Source organism: Podarcis vaucheri (assembly GCF_965113315.1).
Source record: "Podarcis vaucheri genome assembly, chromosome: 14".
In the NCBI taxonomy this organism is placed as follows: domain Eukaryota; kingdom Metazoa; phylum Chordata; class Lepidosauria; order Squamata; family Lacertidae; genus Podarcis; species Podarcis vaucheri.
Genome location: NC_138752.1, coordinates 22,824,488 through 22,846,722, shown reverse-complemented (window position 1 = coordinate 22,846,722; position 22,235 = coordinate 22,824,488). Strand labels below are relative to the sequence as shown.

Genomic DNA, 22,235 nt, shown 5'->3' with positions numbered 1-22,235 from the left:
AGGAAACCTACATCAGGGTTAAGCACTGCTGGGATGTAAAAAGCTGCCTTAAACAGAACCAGACCATTGGTCAATCTAACTCAATAGTGCTTGGTGTAGACCAGGGATGTCCAACTTCCAAGAGACTGTGATCTACTAACACAATTAAAATCTGGCAGTGATCTAACCCTTTGGGGGGGGGGGTTTCAGGTCAAAGTTGAGCTTTTTTTATGGAAGGGAGGAAATATTCCTTAATTTAGGGGCTAAGGTCAAATAAAAAAAAGGCACTCACCAAGAGATCGCTAATGAGACAGTCAGCCTCGCTGCGAAATCTCCAACTTCCGCTCTAGCAATGTAGAGGACAGGGAGAGGGGGCAGGGATGGATGGAGGGGCCAGCAATCTATCAAAACCTCCCAGGGATCGACCAGGCAATCAAGATTGACCTGTTGGACATCCCTGGTGTAGACCAAGCATTCCCAAACCATGCACCATGGACCACCAGCGGTCTTCAAGCTCCATTTAGGGGGTTCGCAGCATGCCCACATCAAATATTCATATTGCTTTTTAATTATATTTAAATTGCTTCTTTTGTTTCTTATATTGCATTTTATTGTATTGCAATTTGAATTCTATGGAATGCAAATCATAATACAATAAGATACAATATAAGCAATAAAGACACAGTTAAAAATCAGGCTGAAAAATCATGAAGCAGTCCACCAAGACCATCAGCAATTTTCAGCTGGCACATTGGGGGGGGGGGTAGGTTTGGGAACTACTGGTCCACACCAATGTTTCCAAACCTGCTGCCCTCCAAATGTCACTAGACTTCCATTATAGCCAACCATTGACCATATTGGCTTAGCTGCAATACAAAACAGCTGATAGGGCACCACTATGTTTGGGAAAGCTGCTCTGCACAGGGTCCATTCTCCAAGCACAATCTCCAATATCAAGACTGAAATTCAGTTTAGAGGAAAGGCAAGGAAGAGGGGACATGATCAGCGTTCGAAACTCACATTGTTCTAGGCGCGTTTTGCGACAGGGAATTTCATTAATGCAAGTGGTTTCTGAGCTCTGGGCACAGTACTGAGCCGAAGATTTCAGATTAAAATTGCCACTGCACTGCTGGAAGAAAAGGACCTTTTTCTGCCTCCCCACTTCCAGCCACTCTCTGAAGACTGGAGAAGGGGAATATTACGCGGGGTGGGGAGGAAGCATGGCTTTGGTTTTTGGTTTTTTGCAGCCTTCAAATGAGGAATAGGCCATGAGAAAAATGAACATACCGGTAATATTTTAGCTGCAGTTCTTTCATTTCCAGCTTTGTATTTTTGTTATAAAAAAGCGTGCCTCGACGCTCCATTGTGGCACCCATAACCTAGGTTTGAGGTGCCATTTAGCTCCAAGCTTTCATATCTCAGTTTCTAACACTGGAATATGCTAAAACTATACATGGCATGGAGAACGTGGACAGAATGAAGTTCTTACCCCCCTCTCAAAGCAATAGAACGTGCGGACATTCAAAGAAGCTGGATGTTGGAAGATTCAGGACGGATAAAAGAAAGGACTTCTTCACGCACCACATAGTTTAAACTAAGGAACTCGCTCCCACAGGAGGCAGTGATGGCTAACAACCCAGATGGCTTTAAAAGAGGATTAGACAAATTCATGGAGGAGAGGGCTATTGACAGCTACTAGCCATGATGGCTATGCTCTGCCTCCAATTGCTGGAGACTGCTGGGAGAGTGCTCTTGTGCCTGGGTTCTGTCTGAGGACTTCCCATTGCAGCATCTAGTTGACCACTGTGAGAACAAGACACTAGACTTAGATGAGACATATGCCTGCTCCAGAAGGCTCTTCTTAAAAGAATCATAGAACTGCAGACTTGGAAGGATCCATGAGGGTCATCTAGTAGAACCCCCTGCGATGCAATGTGGGGCCCGAACCCACAACCCTGAGATCAAGAGTCTTGGGCTTCAAGCAGTCCCTTCCCCACAGTCATCACTTCCCTGTTCCTCAAGAGGAAGCTAAATTTTCAAGCAGCTGATCAAGGCTTTCGCAATGACTATTGCGTCACATCTAATTTCTAGGAGAGAATTTTCTAAAGGGGTGTCAGGTGTGTGTGAAGGAGCCACGTCCTGAGACCAATAGGACTTTGCAGGACTGGGGCCTTCCTAAGTTTGTTCTGAAGAAGCAAGGCGCGGCCCCACAGGTGAGGCCAATTTGTAACTCACAGCACCTGGTGGCAAGAGCTGGGAAGGGATATAAGGTCAACATTTCCCTTCGGCTCTTTGCCACAGCAACATGCTTCCTGCCTTGCTGCGTTTGGCCTCTTGCTTCCTGACCCTCAGACCCTTGGCTTCTTGACTCCCGGCTCTCTGACCCTCGGACTCTTGGCTTCCTGACTTCTGGACCCCCGTTCCTGCTCCCATCTTGCCCCCGATCCTGACGTCCCCTGCTGGGACTTCAATTGCCCATGAACCGGACCGTGACAAGGGGTCTGAAGCTCCACCCCACCCTAACACTGGCCTGTCTCTGGAACCGCCCATAGCTCAGGGGTAGAGCACTGGCAGATGCCAGGTATTGAACTTGGGAACTTACGAACGCAAAGCAGGTGTTCCATCACTGAGCTGTGGCTGCTAGTGTGCTGGTCCCGGGGGGAAGGTACCGTGAGTGTAGCAGAGTCCACATGAAAAGGGGCGAGGTCCGATGCAGAGAGCCGGGCGGGGAACAGGAACGCTGGAACGGAAGGCTGAGCAGGTAACAGGAACGCCGGATGGTCGGGAACAGGAGGCCGAGCAGGGGACAGGTGTACCGGATAGTCAGGAACAGGAGGCCAAGCAAGGATCAAGAACACAGGAAGGTCCGTAGCCAACAACGACGTTGCTCCCGCAACCTGGGGCCGGCCTGACTGGGCTTTTATCCTCTTCCAAGGTCAGGGGCGGTCCCGACCCCCAAGAGCCCCGCCTCCTCTGGCCTTAAGGCGAGCACTCCTCCTGGGGGCAACCAGTTCCCTTCGCCTCTCTGCCCTAAGCCTCTGCAGATCAGGAGAGGCCGAAGGGTTACTGGGCCCTGGAAGAGGCTCACCTGTGGCCACTGAGTCATCAAGCCCCTCTGGGGCCAGAAGGGCTTCACCTGGGGCCAGCTCCTGATGCACTGCCACAGGTGCAGGCTCCTCAGCATCTAGGCCTTGCCCCAGTTCAGCCGGCCCTGGAGGCGGGGACTCCTGTGCAGGCTGGGATTCCTCTGTTTCATCCTCCGAATCGGAATCCCAGGCCATCACAGCTAGTTTATTATTTAGCACCATCAGCATACACAGCAGAAGAGCACAAGTTCCTATTCTGAGGAACATACAGTCCAAACCTTGGCACAGGGTGATCAAGAGAAAGGGGTAGAGAGAGCTCAGGAATGAGATATATCAAGACATTTAAGTTGCCCTTTTTAAGCTTCTTCTACAGATTTCCCCTGCATTCCACACAGCACAAGACATACGCAAGAAGCAGCTTCTGAATAAAACAGAAGGAACCGATTCAGGGCCTAGAGGATCCCCTCCCTTTTCCAGTCATGCCTGCATACTTTGCATAGATTCAATATTTTCTAAAGGACAAAGAACATGGCCTGACAGCCAAAGAAGGAAAGAAGAGTTTGGAGGCGCCCCGTGAAGCACAAGTCTTCCTACTGGACGTAAGTCACCACTGTGCTGCCAACTTCAGAACAAGGTCCACTCAGTCAATGCAGCTGCATACCAGCAGAGACAGGGTCCTAGGTTTATTGTGATGTTTAAGGTAAAGGTAAAGGGACCCCTGACCATTAGGTCCAGTCGTGGCCGACTCTGGGGTTGCGGCGCTCATCTCGCTTTATTGGCCGAGGGGGCCGGCGTACAGCTTCCGGGTCACGTGGCCAGCATGACTAAGCCGCTTCTGGCGAACCAGAGCAGCGCACGGAAACACTGTTTACCTTCCCACCGGAGCGGTACCTATTTATCTACTGTGACGTTTAGCTAGTGATATATCACAATGCTGAAAACCAGACTTTGTTCAGCCCTATGCACGATCAGAAACTACATTTTCAGAGTACCTGAAAGGCAGACAGGATTCTTCCCCCAATCATGGAAAGCAGGACTAACTCATCCATGCCCCCTCCAGATGTTGTTGGACCACAACTCCCATCATCCCTTACCAATGGGCATGCCAGCTTGCGGGAGTTGAGTGTCGAAACACATTATAGGAATAATACAAATTATAGGGATTTATATTCCATTGGAGCCTTAGATACATTTTATGAACAGTGATCTTGAGGTAGTAATTAACTCGATCACTGCAGCAAAAATAGTAAGCACAAAAAAACCTGAATGGAAAGAAAAACCCTCACCTACTATCTTTGAATGAACTGATTTGATATATGGTTAAGTTAACCTACTAAGGGAGACTACAAGCTAACCAACCTAATAAATTTAGGGAGAAAGAGGTTCTTCTCAATGTACTGGAATAACAAATGCAATAATATACAGTTATATGTTTAGTAAAGGTAAAGGGACCCCTGACCATTAGGTCCAGTCGTGACGGACTCTGGGGTTGCGGCGCTCATCTTGCTTTATTGGCTGAGGGAGCCAGCCGGTCACGTGACCAGCATGACTAAGCCGCTTCTGGTGAACCAGAGCAGCGCACGGAAATGCCGTTTACCTTCCCGCCGGAGCGGTACCTATTTATCTACTTGCACTTTGATGTGCTTTCGAACTGCTAGTTTGGCAGGAGCAGGGACCGAGCAACGGGAGCTCACCCTGTCGCGGGGATTCGAACCGCTGACCTTCAGATCGGCAAGTCCTAGGCTCTGTGGTTTAACCCACAGCGCCACCCATGTCCCCGTTATATGTTTAGTTTATTGCAAATTTTGTCACAGAGGTATTGCACAACTTGAAAATAAATAAAAGTACTTTTTTTAAAATAAAAAAGCACAAACCATCATGTAAACAGGCTTATATATGATACGATGTATGCATGTATTATACAGGTCCCAGTCAACACAGCAAAACTCAAAACCCCAGAAAAATAAGAAAGGGGGGGGGGAGGACGTAAGGCAGATGTGGGGAACCTTGGATCCTCCAGATGTTGCTGAACTACAACTCACATCATTCCTGGCCATGTTTGCTGCAGCTGATGGGAGTTGTATTTCAGTAATACCTGGAAAGCAAAAGGTTCCCCAAAACTGACTTACTGGAACAGCAATAAAGGGTCTGATGAAGCCCCCGATTATGTCTAACATGTATTCCTTAAGGGCCCAATTGCTCCAGGGGTCAGTAGCTTCCAGTTCCTACCAAAACAGTAGATAAATCCAATTAAAGAGCAGATTAATCCTTAGAGAAGCCAAGGAGTCCTCATGTACAGTGAAGTCAAGCTCAGTTTATTTAGTCTACAGGCCATAAACGTCAAATACAGTATAGGATTAAGCAAGACAATCACAGGGAAAACAACACAAAAAGTATACAGGTGCGCACACACAGTGTCTTTTATGAGGAGAGTATGACAAAATCTGTAAACTATCAGAAATAGTTAAAAAGCAGAATCTATGTGGAGAGGATACTTAAATTGATAATGCATAAATAAATGCATTGTATACTGTATATGAAACTTAAAAAGAATGTACCACTGGACAAGTTACTGTGGTTATATGTTGTTCTTCTATTGACATGAGAACCAATAAATATTACTGTATTTGGATTTAAGAAAAAGGAATAGTTAAAAAGCAGACAACTTTTAACTCTGGATTCGTTTCCCCTTTAATAATAGTGACCTAGTTTTGATTGCTACAGAAAGGAATCTGGCTATATTTTCTGTGATCCGGTGGTTGGCAAGTGTAGAGAAAGCAGTGCGGAGATAAAACTTAGGATAACGTAAATAAATTCTGAGCGGCATTTTAAATAAATTTTAAAATGAAAACACTGACCGGGGAAGGGGGGGAGAGACCCTCAAAATACTACAATTGTTTGACTTTCTTCTTCTTCTAAGAAGATCCCATTAATGTTTTTAATGCCGTGTTGCAACATCTCTCCCTGCTCTCCAGAATTTACTCCTGATGCCAAACTTTCATCCAAAATATATCCTTAGCAAAATGCGGGGGGGGGGGGGGAGAGAGAGAGAGAGAGAGAGAGAGAGAGAGAGAGAGAGAGAGAGAGACGAACAACTACTCATCCCAGCAGCTGCTGGAAAGTATCCAACCACTTCGCTTTTCCGGAAATCCGGAATGGCAACATCATTCTCCAGTTCTACTGCCAAAAGGAGATGTAAGCGAAACTACGCAGTTGGCATTCTCCCTACAGCTTGTGAAGAAAGCAAAGAGTAAATATTGCAGGATTAGCGTTGCAAATGCCTGTGGGAACTAACGTGAATACAAGTACTTAAAAGGTTAAAGGGGGGGTGAGAGAGGAGAGAAGAGAGGCACCCACGGAAACTTGAATCTTCCTCTCCCCCCTCTTTTCACTTTTCTATCGCATTTATTTATCGCTATTAAAAAATGCCACAAAGTCCTGGGTAGCTTGGGGGGGGGGGAGAGGGAGAGCAGCCCACTTCTGACATTGTTTCCATGAGAGAGTTGGGCCAAAGGAAGCGACAGCTTTTTTTGCTCCTTTGTTTGCGATAGCCGGCTTCTGCTCGGCGACGCAGCTTGCTCGCAAGAGAACTGAGTGTTCCCACACAGCGCTTACCCACCCACTCGATATCCTTCAGTGGAAGGTCTCAGCAAGGACAAAGGGATTCGAACACAAGCTTCCTGGAGGAACGGGGGGGGGGGGAGAGTCCGCACCAAAACTTCCCAAGCCAGTCAGCCGAGAGCACAAATAAGGACACTTGTGACTGTGCCATCCTCCAAAAGCAGTGTGTGTGTGCACGTGCAAACACATACTGACAGCCGCAAGCATAATTTTGTATACGTTGATACCAGTGTCAGAAACTCAGATATATAAGCTAGGCGCCAAATGGCTCTTAAAACTAAGGTTATAGTCGCCAAAATTGAATGTCTACTTGCCATTTGGGTGCAAGAGGGCTCTGAAGTCTTATTTTTCAAATGATGGCATGACTATGGTTGATTTTCAGTTAAACATCTGGCTAGTTCAGATGACAACTTTGAGCTAGGTTAAGAGCTTTGAGACCTTAAAGAAGAAGAAAAGTCAATTGATCCAGGGAGAGTCCACATTTATAGTAGCGTATTCCGATCTCTTTTTCTTAATGGTGACTGCTCCTAGTCAGGCTGCACAGAAAAAGCAATTTGGTTCCTGAAATTCATTCTGATTGTGCAGATAAAATATAGCTGATAGATTTCTACGGGAGGTGGTATTAGTGTGTGAAAACAGTCCAGATCCAATGATCTTCACATGGTGGAGATGTCAGGTGCCATCCTGGCGCCCAGGCATCTTTGCTTGGTGCTTGGCTAATTCTGAACACTGGTGGGTGGGGCCAGGAGTAAAAGTAGGTGGAGCAATGAATTGTCCATTTACTTGTGTACAGTAAGCTGGCTTCTACACGCCCTTCCAGGTCCACCATCCAGACAAGTGAGCATCATTACCGGACTTCAAGGACACACTCCAGGAGGGCAAAAAAACTGCAAGAAGGGTGTGAAGCCAAGTTGGTCAGGAGCGGCCTGAGGAGATGGGGTGTGGTTGGGGAGAATCCCAAGGGCCAACTTCACTCGCCAAGCCCAAGGTTCCCCATCTATAATAATCATATAAGGGAAGGCATGATATGACTCTGCCCTGTGGTGCTTCCAATTAGACTGTGTCTTCTGGCTTTGCCACAGTTGGAGGCTAAGAGGCGATGTCAAAAGATGCAGAGAAGAAGTTGGCTTTTGATGAGGGCTTTAACGAAGAGGTAGAAGTGGAATGGAAGCATGGAAGGGAACCAACTGGGGTGTGATCGTGGAAAGGAATGAGCAGCAGATGGTGGTGGTGGTCGATCTGGGGGAATCAAAAGTTCACAGACGCAAGTAGAAAGAAATGAAAAGCAGGCAGGAGAGCCAAGCATTTGGGAACATTCTGCTAGGTATTGCGCCCCATTCAGAAGACGGACAAGGCAAGTCCAGAATCCATCAGCCCAAGGGACACAAACCTATTAAAACCCTGGAAGGTTTTCAGATGGGGTCCCTCCCAGCCCTACCTGTAGATGCCAGGGATTAAGCCGAGTGCCTTCTGCAAGCAGCACTTGTGCTCAACCACTAAGCCACAGCCTTTCCCAACAACTTTTCAAATAACCTGATCCCAAGCCAACAAGAAAACATAGGGAGTGGCCTTACACCAGGCCGGACCATCTAGATCAGGGTTATCTACTCTGACTGGCAGCAGCTCTCCAAGGTTTCAGATAGGGAGCATTCCTAGCCCTACCTGAAGATGTCAGCATCTGGAGCAAAGCTGATGTTCCACAGCTAAGCTGCAACCCCTTTCCTGTCCCTCCTCTGTTAATGCTCTCCAACATCCAAGCAGGGTAAACAGGAAGCTCCCTTTTAAACAATTGAACATTTATACTTCCCTTGTTTTCCCTACTGAAAGAGCAGGCAGTTCCCCTCCAGGCATGCTGAAGGGAAAGATGATGTTTTCCCTCTTTGTAATCCAGGCTTATTATCAATACCCCCTTTAAATAATATTGGGTCTTCAAAATTTTGGGGTGGGTTTGTTTGTTTATTTTGCAATTTTGACAACGAACTGAGAAACACGCTTTGCTGTGTCCACTTTACCATAATACCTAAAACCCAATTCCCCTAAAATGAGTTCTAACTCTTTCTTAATCAGTTTATTTCATGCCTGTTGGCCAGGAATTTTCTGTCAGAAAATCTCAACCTTGTTTTGTGCTGTTTTTAAAGCTTCTAGCTCACAACAGACTATTGACAAATGTGTCATTTCTGCTGAAGCCTGGGAAACACTTCTAACGTCCTGCCCAAACCATTCTTTGTTCTGCACCTATAAAGGTGAGGACTTCCCACTAAAACCTCAAGTGTGGAAGGAGGAGGAGGAGAAAGAACCCCAAGTCTCCTGGTGTATTGGGAGTGCATTCCAGCCTCCCAAGCAAACTAGGCCACAATTGCGTTGTACATTTATAGCAACAACGGGAGCTACACAAAGGCAACCTTAAATTTTTTTAGAATATAGGAGAAATAAAATCAGTTGAAATTAACCAGCAAAACATTTAAAATCCCTGCTGATTTGTGGGTTTTTTTTAAAGTCTTCACTAAGTGCCGGACATACAACAGGGAAGGGAGGCCTGTCTGGTCTCAGGCATGAGGGAGTTTCACAGCACTGGACCCACAATATTGAACACTTGACTTCTGGTGAAACAAAGCCATTGATCTGAGCCATTATTTCATTTATTAAATGCTAGTACCAAGAGCACCGCAGAATACCTGATTTTAACAGCTGATTTCTCAGTACTGCTTGAAATCCAACAACGTGAATACTTTCCAAATGGCTGCTGGCATGGAATCAAGTCATATGTACCATTAAACCTGTTCAGTTGGACTCAACCAGGTAGGATGGGGCTCTTAATGTCCCGTCTCCTCCCACTCAGAAGAGAGACACAGCAATGAGCAAGTTGGACTGTACCAAGCTGCTTCAAAGAAGGGGTCTCCCCCAGCCACGCATCCATTCCAAGAGGGTGTTTTTGGATTAAGTGAGTAGGGGTACACCATGTTCAAAGAAGAATTGGCTTAAAATGAGCTGGGGACTCCCCAATTCAATCTTCCAACCACTCAATCTCAGTTCCTATGATCAGTAATATGGGGATAATACTGGCTTACCTCACTAAGTTTTCTTCATGAAATGGAACAGAGGAAGCCGTATTATCGACAGAGAATGGCAATAGTTTTCCAGGATTTCAGATTAGATCTCTCCCAGTCCTTCCTGGAAAGACCAGCGATTGAATCTAGATCATTCTGCCTAGTAGAGGCCCTATTACTGGGATACGACCCTTCTCTCTGGTTTCAACATTTGAATACATTATGTAACTTAAAATAAACGAAGCAAAACCCAATCTACCCAAATTTCTCTCCAGAGAGAATGGATTATGTTTGCCCACATCTCATATGAGGTTGGGGGGGGGTCTTCCTCATAACAGACCCACAGAATATACCCTCCCAACCTAAATATTTCACTCCTACTGATAACATACCACAAATTTCTCCTTATATTTGGTGATGTCCACTGATGCCAGCTGCATCTCCACTACATAATGGAGGCTGCTGCTTTAAAATAATAATCCATAGGCCCCTTCAACATTTCAAAACACACTGCCGTGGTTCCATTTGCTCAACCCCACTGGATGAATACATGAATGGATGCACTACCCATTATCCGAGCGGCAGGCATGTTCGTCCTAGTTCCCACATGCACACCCCAAAGCGGAAAACAAAAACAAAAGTGTTTTGTTTTGCTTTTATCAGGGGAAGGCAAACTCTGCCACAGGTGAGAAGACTGCAAACAGTAGCGACAAGCACAATTTCACCTGAGTACCCAGCTGTAATAGTTACGTAAAACCACTAGGTACCACAATCAAAATCCATATATACTCCAAAAAAAACCCCACCTCTGTCCACAATTGCTTTGATAGAAAAGTGAAAGATCCATTTGAAAGCCTGAAATGGGAGAGGAGGGGCATTGTCGTTCTAAAAAAAATGCACTACATTGCACTTTTGAAGATTTGTCAGCATCATGTAGAACCCATTTCCGCAAAGTGGAGTCTCTCCTATAATACAACTCTCCAAGAGGAGCAACAGTGCAAATCAAAGAACCTGCATATTCTGCCTCCCTCTCAAATTTCAGGTAACTTTATATCTACATGCTGCACACAAACACACCTAACCGCCATCTGGTTATGCAGTTCTATGATTTTCCACACACACACACACACACACACACACACACACACACACACACACCAGGAAGCCAGTACCCAGGGTAACTTCCGTGAAGTTATACATTCAGCATACAGAAGTGTTGATGCTTTTTCCGAGGCTGTCAATGTGTGGTGGTAGAATTTGCATGTTTGTGTTTTTCTGAATGCGAAGAAAATATTATCTCCACATACAAAGCTAGCCTTTATCCATATAGGGTCCTGCCTACCCTCCCAGTGTGGCAATGCTTTTCTTCTTGTGAAGTGTCCTGACATGCTATCCTCCCCACCAGCTGCCCAAAGTGGTACCAGGCTATGGTTCAAGGGACACCAGAGAACGACAACTGCTGTAGCTAATCTGGTCAGCACCTGGAAGAAGAGAACACCTGGGGAGTCTGGGTTTTATCCAATGGCATTGCTCAGAAGACACTGAGGTGTCCATCAGTGCAATTTGGAGGGAAACCATTTTCAACTATCCCCCCACCTCCTTGCACCCCCGCAAGAAATACCTCGCCCCTAAATATGCTTTCGAGTTTCCCACAATGTTCTTGAGCAGATTTAGAGAGGGCAAATGATTGAAAATTGTTTCCCTCCCCCTTCCACTGATGCTTCCTTACCATCAGCTAAATTACACCACTGGATACAACTCTGAATATCTCCATGACCTCAAATTCCATCATGAAAGCAAAGATGGGTATAAAAAGATCAGGGATGGGGGACCTGTGGCCTTCCATTGTTACTAGACTATGGCTTCCATCATCCATGGCCACTAGCCATGCTAGCTGGGGCTGATGGAAACTGTAGTCCACAAATATCTGAACAGCCATAGGTGTCCCCACCCCTGCTATAAATATATAATACCTGATCCTTCTCTGTCTTATTCTAGAATTTAGTTCAAGAAGTGGACAAACAGAATTATCTGCCGTTTCAAGGTCATTTCTACCCTAATCCACACTGGTTTTGAAACCGTGCCTTTTCACAGACAGCTCCTGTCAACGATCACATTTCAGGTGTATGGGTTATTAGAGGTTGAGAGGAGTGTTATTCCTTAACGAAATGCTTTTTAGAAGGGGGCAGAAGTTAACCACCCATGCTTACTTTTCTGGCAGTGGCCGGAAGTCCAGCAGCGATAGCTGTATTCGTTGTTAATGGATGTCTTCTCACAAAGCGGCTTCTCCTCGGCTGTCCCCGGACACAAGTCCCCGCACTCCTTTGGCGGTTTATTCCCCACGATGTAGTTGTTTGAAACAGCATCCAAGATCAGAGACCAGTCCAAGGTAGAGAGGTAACACAGGTCAGAATTCTTTTCGATCCGGATGGCCCCCCGGGTGATGTTCCTCAGGTTGTACAGTCCAATTTCCTTGAGGTTAGTCATCTCAAAGATGACCAATGCGTAGTTGTAGAAAAGGTTCTTGCCGCGGATGACTGTGAGGTTGGGGAAGAGGTCTTTGAGGGTCTCCAAGCCCGCCACACGGAACAGCAGCAGATAGTCTGTGATCATTGTGAGTTTCGGGAAGCGGTAGTGACTGAAGTCCTCGGCTTGGCTGATCAACAAAATTCGGAGGTACCCTTCAATCACCGTACAGTCGTCCAGCTGCTTGAACTGCTCCACATTGTTACGAATGTCGATGTTTGGCCCACAAACTGGAAGGCAAATGATCGAGGGTGGGGAGAAGAACAGAAAGAACAGGATTAAAAAACAATACATGGACTCATCTTTAAAAGCAACGCTTAAGGTTATAAACAAAATTAAATAAAACAGTTCTGCGGTTTAGAAACGCTCAGGCCACATTTACACCATACATTTGAGTGGCTATCATACTACCTTAAACAGTCACGGTTTTCCCCAAGGATTCTGGGAGTTGTGGTTTGTTCATGGTGCTGAGAGTAGTTAGGAGGCCCCTGTTCCCCGCACAAAACTACAATTCTCCATGTGAAGAGGGATGGATCATTAAACTGCTCTGAAATTTGTAGCTCTAGGAGAGCAAGAGTGGTCTCTGAGTAACTCTCAGCACTCTTAAACTACCACCCCCTAAATTCTTTGGGGGAAGCCGTGAGTGGTATGATATTGCTTTAAATATATGGCGTGGATACATACCCTGACAGAATATCATGGGTTCCAGTACAAAGCATCAGAGTCCATTCTTCCCCTCTGTCACACTAACCTATTATGAGTCCTGCAAGTAATAGCATTAAGCTATTAAAGTTCTTTGAGAATGTCAACAAGAGGAGATCCGGTAGCCACAGTGTACTTGGACTTCCTAAAAACTTTCAACAAAGTACCTCACCAAAAACTCATAAGTAAGCTTGGCATTCATGAAATAAGAGAAGTCCTGGCGAAGCAGCAGAAAGCAGGAATAAATGGGCAGTTCTCCCAAGGGAGGGAATCCCAGGCTGCCATGGATCTGTACTGGACCAAAGCTTTTTAAATCCCCCCTAAAGAATCTGGAGTTAGGGGTGAGCAGTAAGGTGGCCATGTCTGCTGACGATACTAAATAGTTTCAGACACAAAGAAAAAAAGAGGGGAAAAAAGGGACCGTGAAGAGCTCCAAAAGTACTTTCCCCAAGTGAATGAATATAATGGCAAATGCAATTCAAAATAAGAAAGTTTATTTGTGAAAGCCACCTTACTTTCAGAGATAATCTCATGGAGTTTGTCGGGGCAATGACTGACCAGGGGTTGACTTTGGGGTCAAAGTGGATAGCTCAATGAAGCTGTTGACCTAGCACGCAGCTTCCATGAAAAAGGCAAATTCCATGCTAGGGATCATTAGGGAAGGAGTTGAAAATCAAACTGCTGATATTGTAATGCTGCTATATAGAACGTTTTTATTGGGGGTGGGGGAGAGGGACCAGAGCTTTGTCCTCAACATTGCAATTAAGCTCACTAAAGTTACTATCCTGCTGAGGGCTGGGAGAGGAAGGAATGAGAGATCTATCCCTCTTGCAGCACACAGCTCCAATTCTGGGCACAGAAGCAGCAAGACATTTGGTTTCTATGCCAGGCACAGCCTGCTAGACAGCATGCAGGTGAGCAAGCAGGTTGGTGGAAGAAGGACGGATCCCAAGCAAGCACTTAAATACACGGTTGATTGTATTTGTTGGTTGGGGAAATGAGGCTGGACCATAAAAGCCACAGCTTGAAGTTGGTTTGCTTCCCTAAATCACAGTTAAACCATGGTTCACCTTGTTCAAGTTTGGAGCAGGCAAGTGACTGCAGTTGGCTGAAAACAGGAGGAAGAAAGAAGCGGGAGAAGCAGAAACGCCTATGGTTTGAGCACGAAATGCTAAAAAACGGTGGTCTGATGTTGTGTCAGGGAGGCCACAGACAACCCAAGCCATTCCCTACACCCAAAGCTCCCCTTGGGGTCTGTTTTTTTGACTGAAGACAAGAGTGACAGCACTGGAAGACAAAGTGAGAATATACCTAGGGCACCTTTTTTTAATAGCCACTTAATAAGACTTCGCTATTCATTCCCCTGAAGGACCATTTAAGTTTACAATGCATCCAGAGTTTTGAGGTTTTGAGACCAAATTCACATGATTTAATAAGATTTGAATGTTTTTCAAGAAGCAGTATCTGGCATTTTTGCTTTTCTTTTTTACACCTGCCTTTGCCGTTTCATTCCATCTTGCCTTCTTTTCAGAAAATTCAACTAACGACTGCACAACACGTTATTTCTTATTTTTGTTCATTTCGCCCTGAAATTAATCTATTAGAAAGACAAGCTTGATCCCAGTTCAAAGAGGACTACAGTTTCTTTTTGGCTGTGTTCTGTTTTCTTTGGACCACATTTTACACACAGAGGAAGTGTGTGTGTGTGTGTGTGTGTGTGTGTGCGCGCGCTTGCGATTACCGTGGTGCATCTTCCAAAGGACAAAACTGAGGACTACAATGTTCTTCATTCACCATTTTTAGCAAACACTCTGCCACTTCCTTCTAACTAGTACGCAATCCAGAGAATTTATATAACTATGCTTAACCTCTAAAGGAACACAAGCTTTACTTCATACTCATTTTTATATCAGCAGATGGATGCTATGCCACCCAGAGAAGATAATGAGTTACTTTACTCTCAAAGAAAATTTTCTTTTCTCTTTTTTTTAGCTCTGATCAACACATTCTCCTTGCCCAGATCGACTCAGCAGATGTCCAAAAAGGGCTATTAAACATGTCAAGGTTCTGACAAAGAAGCTGCACGAGGGTACAGATATCCTGAATATGTGGGGGGCAAATCCAAGGGCAGTTCAACCTCGATAACCAATAGCTTAAACTTTCAAGCATAAATATGATGGCAAACACTCTGAAACAGGTGTCTCTGCTATGCCCTATCATGACCTTGCAAGTACACTCTAAACTTCCCCGTTAATACAACTACCTATGTTCCCAATTCAAACATGTCCCTGTGAAGTTTCTCCGTATTTCAGCATATCCCCCCCCCAACTCCCACTGGCGCCCAGAAAATGGACCCACTGGCACTGCTGGCTATGGATGATGGGAATTGTAGTCCAACAACATCTAGGAAAAGACTGCGGCAGAGTGGGGAAAAGAGCGACCAAACTGGTTATCTCTTAACCAACCTTTTCTCCCCTGAAACTGAGCATGCGAGAGCCCTGCTGAATCCGGCCAATAACCCACTTATTCCAGTATCCTGTTCTCACAGCTGCAAACCAGGCAGCTGTGGGAAGCTTGCAAGCAGACTCGGATCACAAGAACACTCTCTCCACCTCGGGTTTCCAGAAACCAGCATTCAGAAACACTACTAGTAGCCACTGATAGCCTAAACTACATACACACTGTCGGTAGGAGCACGGACAAGCTAAAATTCCCAGGGTGTTGCCCCTCTTGCCAGGGAACTCTGGGAATTGTAGCTCTGCAAGAGAAACAGGGGGCCGCCAAACAACTCTCAGCAACTTAACATACTATACTTCTCAGGATTCTTTGGCAAAAATTGACTCTTTAATGTGGTATTATATTTAAATGTATGGTGCGCATTTGGCCTTGGTGCAAGGAAGTTTCCTGCCGTCCTGTTTGTTTCTTTGTGTGTATGTTTTAAGGATTCTCTTTAAAATCTCCTCTGAAAAAGGCCCAAGCAAGTGACTAGACTTCCATGATCTGTTCCCTTTGTAACCTCAAGCCACAGCAACAGGAAGCACAGCTTTTGCCGCTTCAAAGGCTGCCTTTCAATATGAAAGAGAGAAACAAACAATCAGTCTTAGACCCTCCCCAATAAATCTTGGGAGCAGATCATCAGGAAGTAAGGGGGTGGAGAGAGGTCTGATGAATGCAAAAAGAGAGGGAGGCCCCCCCCACCTCTTATGAATAAACCATTCCTTCATCCAGTGAACTATTAGGGTTAGGAATTCCAAAAATTCAAAGCATGTTGCATTTCCCCCCTTGCAAACCTAAGCAAGCCGTGGGGTGGAGCCTCAAACTTAACCCTTACACCACAACGAGGATTTTTCTCAGGCAAAAATATCTGTATGGCCTAACAACAACAACAGCAAATTTTTATTTATGCCCCACCCATCTGGGCGGCTTCCAGCATATATAAAAACATAGTAAAAGGACACACACACACACACACACATATCCATCCTCAAGGAGCCATTTGTGTATGTTACAAGCGTTTCCTAAGCAGGAACTTCCAATCAACTAGATCGACTCTCCACTGTTGCATACAAAGTTAAAAATATTCCACTCCTTATTGGAATTCCATTGTTGCTGGAGTGGTAGAGAGGGGGTCATGGTACAAACAGAGACCTCAGCAATATGTGGCACTTTATTTTAAAAAATCACTTTGTAAGAGGGGGGCAAGCCTCATTCTAGGTGTGCACTGTAGGTGCCAAACTTGCCAGGACCCAAAATATCATAAACAGAGAATGGAGTGCTGCGGGTTCACCCAAAGCAGTAAAAGTTTGGGAAATTTATGTGGAGAATCATGGCTCAGTGTTAGGGTAACCGTGGTGCAACAGAAGACTGTAATGATGTACCAATTCGCATATCTGTTTGGGCATATTTATAATGGGAAAGTGGCATACAAATTGAAATAAATAAACTTGTGTATTTATCTAAAATAAGTAACCACCAGACATGCAAGTCTCCAGCGATCTCACCTCTAAAAGACAACAAATCCAGGTAAGGATTGCCCTGCCGGAACCTCTTAGGACTTGGTACGCTCAAGGACACATTCAAATGGGAAATTATGAATGCCATCTAGCCTTCAACAAGAAGTTCACACAGTCAAGGCGCTTGTGAGAGGCCCAGCAACCAGTAGGGAGAGCTCAAACAGCTCACCATCACTAAGCAGGAGCACTTGCAAGAGAAGCTAGTCTCTTCTACCACCCTGGCCACAATCACACCATACATTTAAAGCCCTTTAGAAAATAGTCATGGTTTCCCCCAAAGAATTCTGGGAACTTCTGTGCATTAAGAGTGCTAAGAGATGTTAAGAGACCGCCCGATTCCCTCACAGGGCTACAATTCCCAGAGTAGTTTAACGATTAATCTCTTGCCAGGGAACTACAAGAATTGTAGCAGAGAAAGTGGGTCTCTTAACAACCCTCAGCACCCTTAAACTACGGCTCCCATAACTCTTTGGGGGAAACCAGGGCTTTTGTATAGTGACTAATTGTATGGTGTGAATGTGGCCCAGAGATAAGGGCCACAGTTCCAATGGTATAGCATCTGCCTTGCAAACAAAAGCTCTCAGGTGCAATCTCCGGCATCTCCTGGAGAGCTGCTGCCAGTCAGTGTAGACAATGCTGAGCAGTGTTAGAAACTCAGATATATACAGTAAGCTAATCACCAAATGGCACCTTAAACTTAGGTTACGGGCGCCATTTTTCCCCCTCAGGGGGGGTTGTTGTTTTCATTTCCATACCGCTTTATATTTTAAACAAAAAAATCTCAAAGTGGTCTACAACACATTAAGACATCAAATAAAACAACCCAGAATAAAACAAACTCAAGCTTCAAGGAAAATATTTCAGATTCTTCTCTGAGTGACGTTTTGCTTTCCCCATATTTATTTACCTACTTAATTCATATAGCTGCCCCATAGCAGATGTACCCTAGGAGGCCAGTGTGGTGTAGTGGTTAGTGTGTTAGACTAGGAGGCCAGGGTTCAAATACCCACCCGGTCATGAATCTCACTGGGTGACCTTGGGCCAGCCACTGCCTCTTAACCCACTCACAGGATTGTTGCAGGGATCAACTGAGGAGGGGGTGAACTATGTACTCCTTGGATAAATATAATTGCGATAAATAAGCTATTCTGCTTAGCTGCGTAACAAAACTGGAGGGGTCAGCCAGGTGGAATATTTTTTCAGCCTTGGGAGGGTGTTGGTGACGCTTCTGCCACCACTGCACCCACTTCAGCCTAGGCACAAAAGCTCTGGAGCAAGCACAACACATTAAGTTGACAAGGGTTGTAGCTCAGTGGTAGAGCATCTGCCTTGCAAACAGAAGGTCCCAGGTTCAATCCCCACCATCTCCAGATAGGACTGGGAGAGAACCCTACTTGAAACTCCAGAGAGCTGCTGCCAATCAGTGTAGACAATACTGAACTAGATGGACGCAAGGGTCTGACTAGGCAGCTTCCTATGTTGACTTATTCCCTCCCCACCACCACCCTGCAGAGGCCCTTGTGTGATAACTGAGCCGAGCGAATGTCACTGCCTTTGCCGATCCCAGATTCTCCTCCCACCTGTTGAATCTTGCAACACTCATGGCACAGTTGGCAGGGTTGGGAGGACTGGAGCATTACACATCGCTGGGCATTTGAAAGAAAACAAAAGAACTGGGAACAAGTACCCGGTGGAAGCAGGAAGGGGGTGACGAAAAGGTACGAAAAACAAATGCAGAGCCAACCTACACAAGCTTTGTTCTAACAGCCAGAGAGCCTGTGTGGCGTAATGAATGGGAGTGGTAGACTAAGATACGGGAGATCAGAATTCAAATCCCCACTCAGCCATGAAGCCCACTGGGCGACACTGGGCCAGTCATTGGCTCTTAACCTAACCTGCCTCACAGGACTATTGTGGGGGCAACAGGGAGAGCCATGAATTCCACCTCAAGCTTTAGGCCTGGGCGATGTATTGATATATTGCCCAGGACCGGTTTGAGGGCCAGAGAGCGAATACGCCTTTGCCCAGCAGTATATCATGGCTGGGGCTTGCCTGTGCCTTGCGTTCTCCCCTGCCTCCTTCCTCCCTGAGCCAGGCACTGGCAGTGGCAGTTTCACCCTCTGCGTGGCAGGCACTGGAGGCAGCCGAGGCAGTTTTGCCCTGGCACCTCACAGGACCATGGCTGATACAGCTTGTTCCTCCCTCCGCCTGTCAACATTGCAATGTATTCCTGCGCGATGCTGAGAAGCTGGCATCGCCCAGCCCTACTGAGCTCTGTGGAAGAAAGGTGGGATATAAATGCCATAAACAAACAGGCCCAAACCTTTCCCTCAACTCGGATACAGCCACTCCAGTATGAAATCTGCAACTGTGGGAGACCCTTCTCTAACCTTAGGAGCCATTTTGCACGTTAAAAAATAAAAGCGAGAAGTATTTATTTAATACACTGATAGGTCACCACTCCTCTAAGAGGAGACAGAGTGGCATTATGTGGGCTTATCTTCCTATCCATTTTATCCTCACAACACTGTCAGGAAGGTAGAGATCATGTGACAGGCCCAAAGCTGTGTAGTAAGCATTATGATGGTGTTATGAAGATTTGCACCTGGTCTCCCCAGTACTAAGGCTGGGCTCCAACCACTACACTGCACTATTTGCGGCACTTGTAAAAGAGGAAGTTAGTTCCACTGAAGGAAGATGTATAAACACAGCACTTCTGCTAGTGGAGAGGCAAGACACACCTCTTCCTCACCCTCCCATTTCTATTCAACCAATGGTGGAAACCTTTTATTTGCAAGACCACAGTTTTAACCTTCCGGTTCCTTTCTAAGCAAGCCCAGAAGTCCCATTTGCCTAGTTACTGAGGCGTCCCAAAATACTGTGAAAGCAGATGTCTTATTCAACCCTGTGCAGGATCACTGGCTAAGCTGCTCATGCTACCTCTCATTCAACTACTGCCCATTTTATTCCCCTCTCCCCTCCCCATCCACCCAGTCCTAGTAACAGGTAGCATAAATTTATTTCCTCGGTTAATCAATTTCCCAGCATGCTATTTCCCCCCTTCCAAGAGAGTACCAGTTCAATGTGTACCCCCAGTTGCAATATCACGCTGCGCTCCAATGGTTACTGTTCACCTTCTGACTTTATGAAAATTTAGCTTCCTTAAAAAACGGGAACAGAAAAAAGTCACTCTGGTTAAGTTCATTGGCTCGCAAACAACTCGGGGCTTCCAAAAATGTTCTCCCAGCCACAATATATTTGTGTTAAATTTTGCAAGGTCTAAAGTAGAGCTGGGGGTTGGGACTAATGACCCTTAGTCTATGGACTAAGGCACAGGTTTTTAAACTGTGGTATGTGAGTTCCGTTTGGGTGGCTGGTGAAAAGGCTGCAGCACAAATATATCTGTACTCAGCCCTGCACTCACTTTCTGTGATGTAATGATGGAGGACGAAGATGTACACAGCAAGGGGTCCATGGTTCCAAGATGCACATCTTTTGCTGCACACAAGTCATTTGGCTTGATGAAGGTGTCAGTCGCCAATGTGGCGCCCAGAAATCTCCTTGCAGTTGCAACTGGACCAGCTCTGGTTGCAAAACATGCCTGGTGCCTGAGGAATTTTGAGCACTGTTTATGGAGGGACGGAGAACTGCCACAATTGCACAGCTTGCTCCCAATCATGTAAGGGCTGTGTGTGGGCCTCCCCTGTGACCACCCTCTGCAGAGCACAGCCCACACTCCCATCTTGGCCTCAGTTAAGAGGTCAAACCCCACTATGAATGTTGGGCCCTAAATACAATCAGGGACAAGCCCCAGCGCTAGACATCACTTTACATGTAGAGAAGCTCCCATTCCCATGTTGGCAGAGGGGTTCAGCATCAGGGGTTCAGCACCTGCTTTGCATACAGAAGGGCCCAGGTTCAATCCTTGGCAGCTCGAGGTAGGGCTGAGAGAACCCAGCCCAAAATCACAGAGAAGCACTGCCAGTCAGGGGTTGACAAGACTGAGCTAGATGGACAAACAGGGAAGCTTCCTGCCTACAGGGAATCCATGGCTTCCCCATTCCAAACAGCTCAGGTAGTTGAGGTGAGAGTGGTTGCTCTCCAGGTTTCTCAAGCAACTGGAGCAGAGGTCACTGGGAAATATCAATGGCCACGAGTTCCCCCACCCCACCCCCCAGGAGTTTCTTTATTATCTGGGAAACTTAGAAAACAAGATAGCAGCCCCTTTGAATTCCGTAGTAAGGGCAGGATTGTGCTGATAGCAAGAAGCCAAGAAGGTCAATGGTTTGTTTGCCGTGTGCTGCGTGCCGCTCGTTCTGAGCCACCCTTGCTGCCTGCCGCAGCGTTGCTCTTTGCTCGATTCCCCTTCCAAAATAATAATGCTCCTTCCCGCCCCCCACATAATAGAGTAAAATTCAAAACACAGCAGATGTAAAGTCATAGCCAGCTGGACCACAATATTGGTTCATACTTCGAAGTAAACAGGGCTATCACTTACGGTGTGCTGTAGCATCAATAGGTTTACACATGATATACATTCTCCCTGACCGCTTCCCATTCCACAACCACCACCCCCCGCCTCCAATTTTTTCAATGCTTATTTGTTGGCATCACACAGTTTAATGCTATTTGCTGGCATCACATAGGAGATGAAGTCACCAGGTTCAGCTAGACTCATCTGCGCATGGAAATGGGAGGCATGTGGCTGAGAACGACTATTACTAGCATTAACTCTCGCCCCACCAGGAAAACAGTCACCTCCTTAAATCTTTAAAAGATGTGCACTTGGAAGTCACATCCAAATTGGTGAAGTTTTCTCCCAAGTATGCTAAGGGTAAAGCATCCAGTGAACATTGCCTTCCACAGAAAGTGAATCCAAAGGGGCTTTTTAAAATAATAAAAAAAGAAACAACAACCCAGCTACCAATTAAGACCATTGCAAGTGGTCAACATTGCCACAAACCTTTTTAAAAAATTAAAATTTAATGCCTTAGACCAGGGCGTCCGACTCCCAAGAGACAGTGATCTACTCACATAAAAAAATGGCAGTGATCTGCCCCCTTTTGAGGGGTTCAGGTCAAAGTTTTTGAACTTTTTTTGAGAATAATATCCCATTTTTAGGGGATTCAGGTTTTAGGGAGGAAAATGTCAACATTTAGTAAAGAAGTAAAGGTGCTCGCCAAAAGATCGCTAGGAAAACAATCAACCTGTTGGGACACCCCTGCCCTACACCAGTGGTTCCCAATTAGCTAAGTAATGGA

General features: G+C 45.9%; 1 protein-coding gene across 1 annotated transcript in view; it reads right to left on the bottom strand.

The window, feature by feature from the left end:
* IGF1R (insulin like growth factor 1 receptor) overlaps positions 1-22,235 on the bottom strand; it is a 192,441-nt gene that overhangs the window by 158,851 nt on the left and 11,355 nt on the right. Inside the window, exon 2 of the mRNA XM_082198306.1 lies at positions 11,944-12,489. Within this exon, the coding sequence (XP_082054432.1) occupies positions 11,944-12,489 (546 nt within the window). The remainder of the gene's footprint in view (positions 1-11,943; positions 12,490-22,235) is intronic.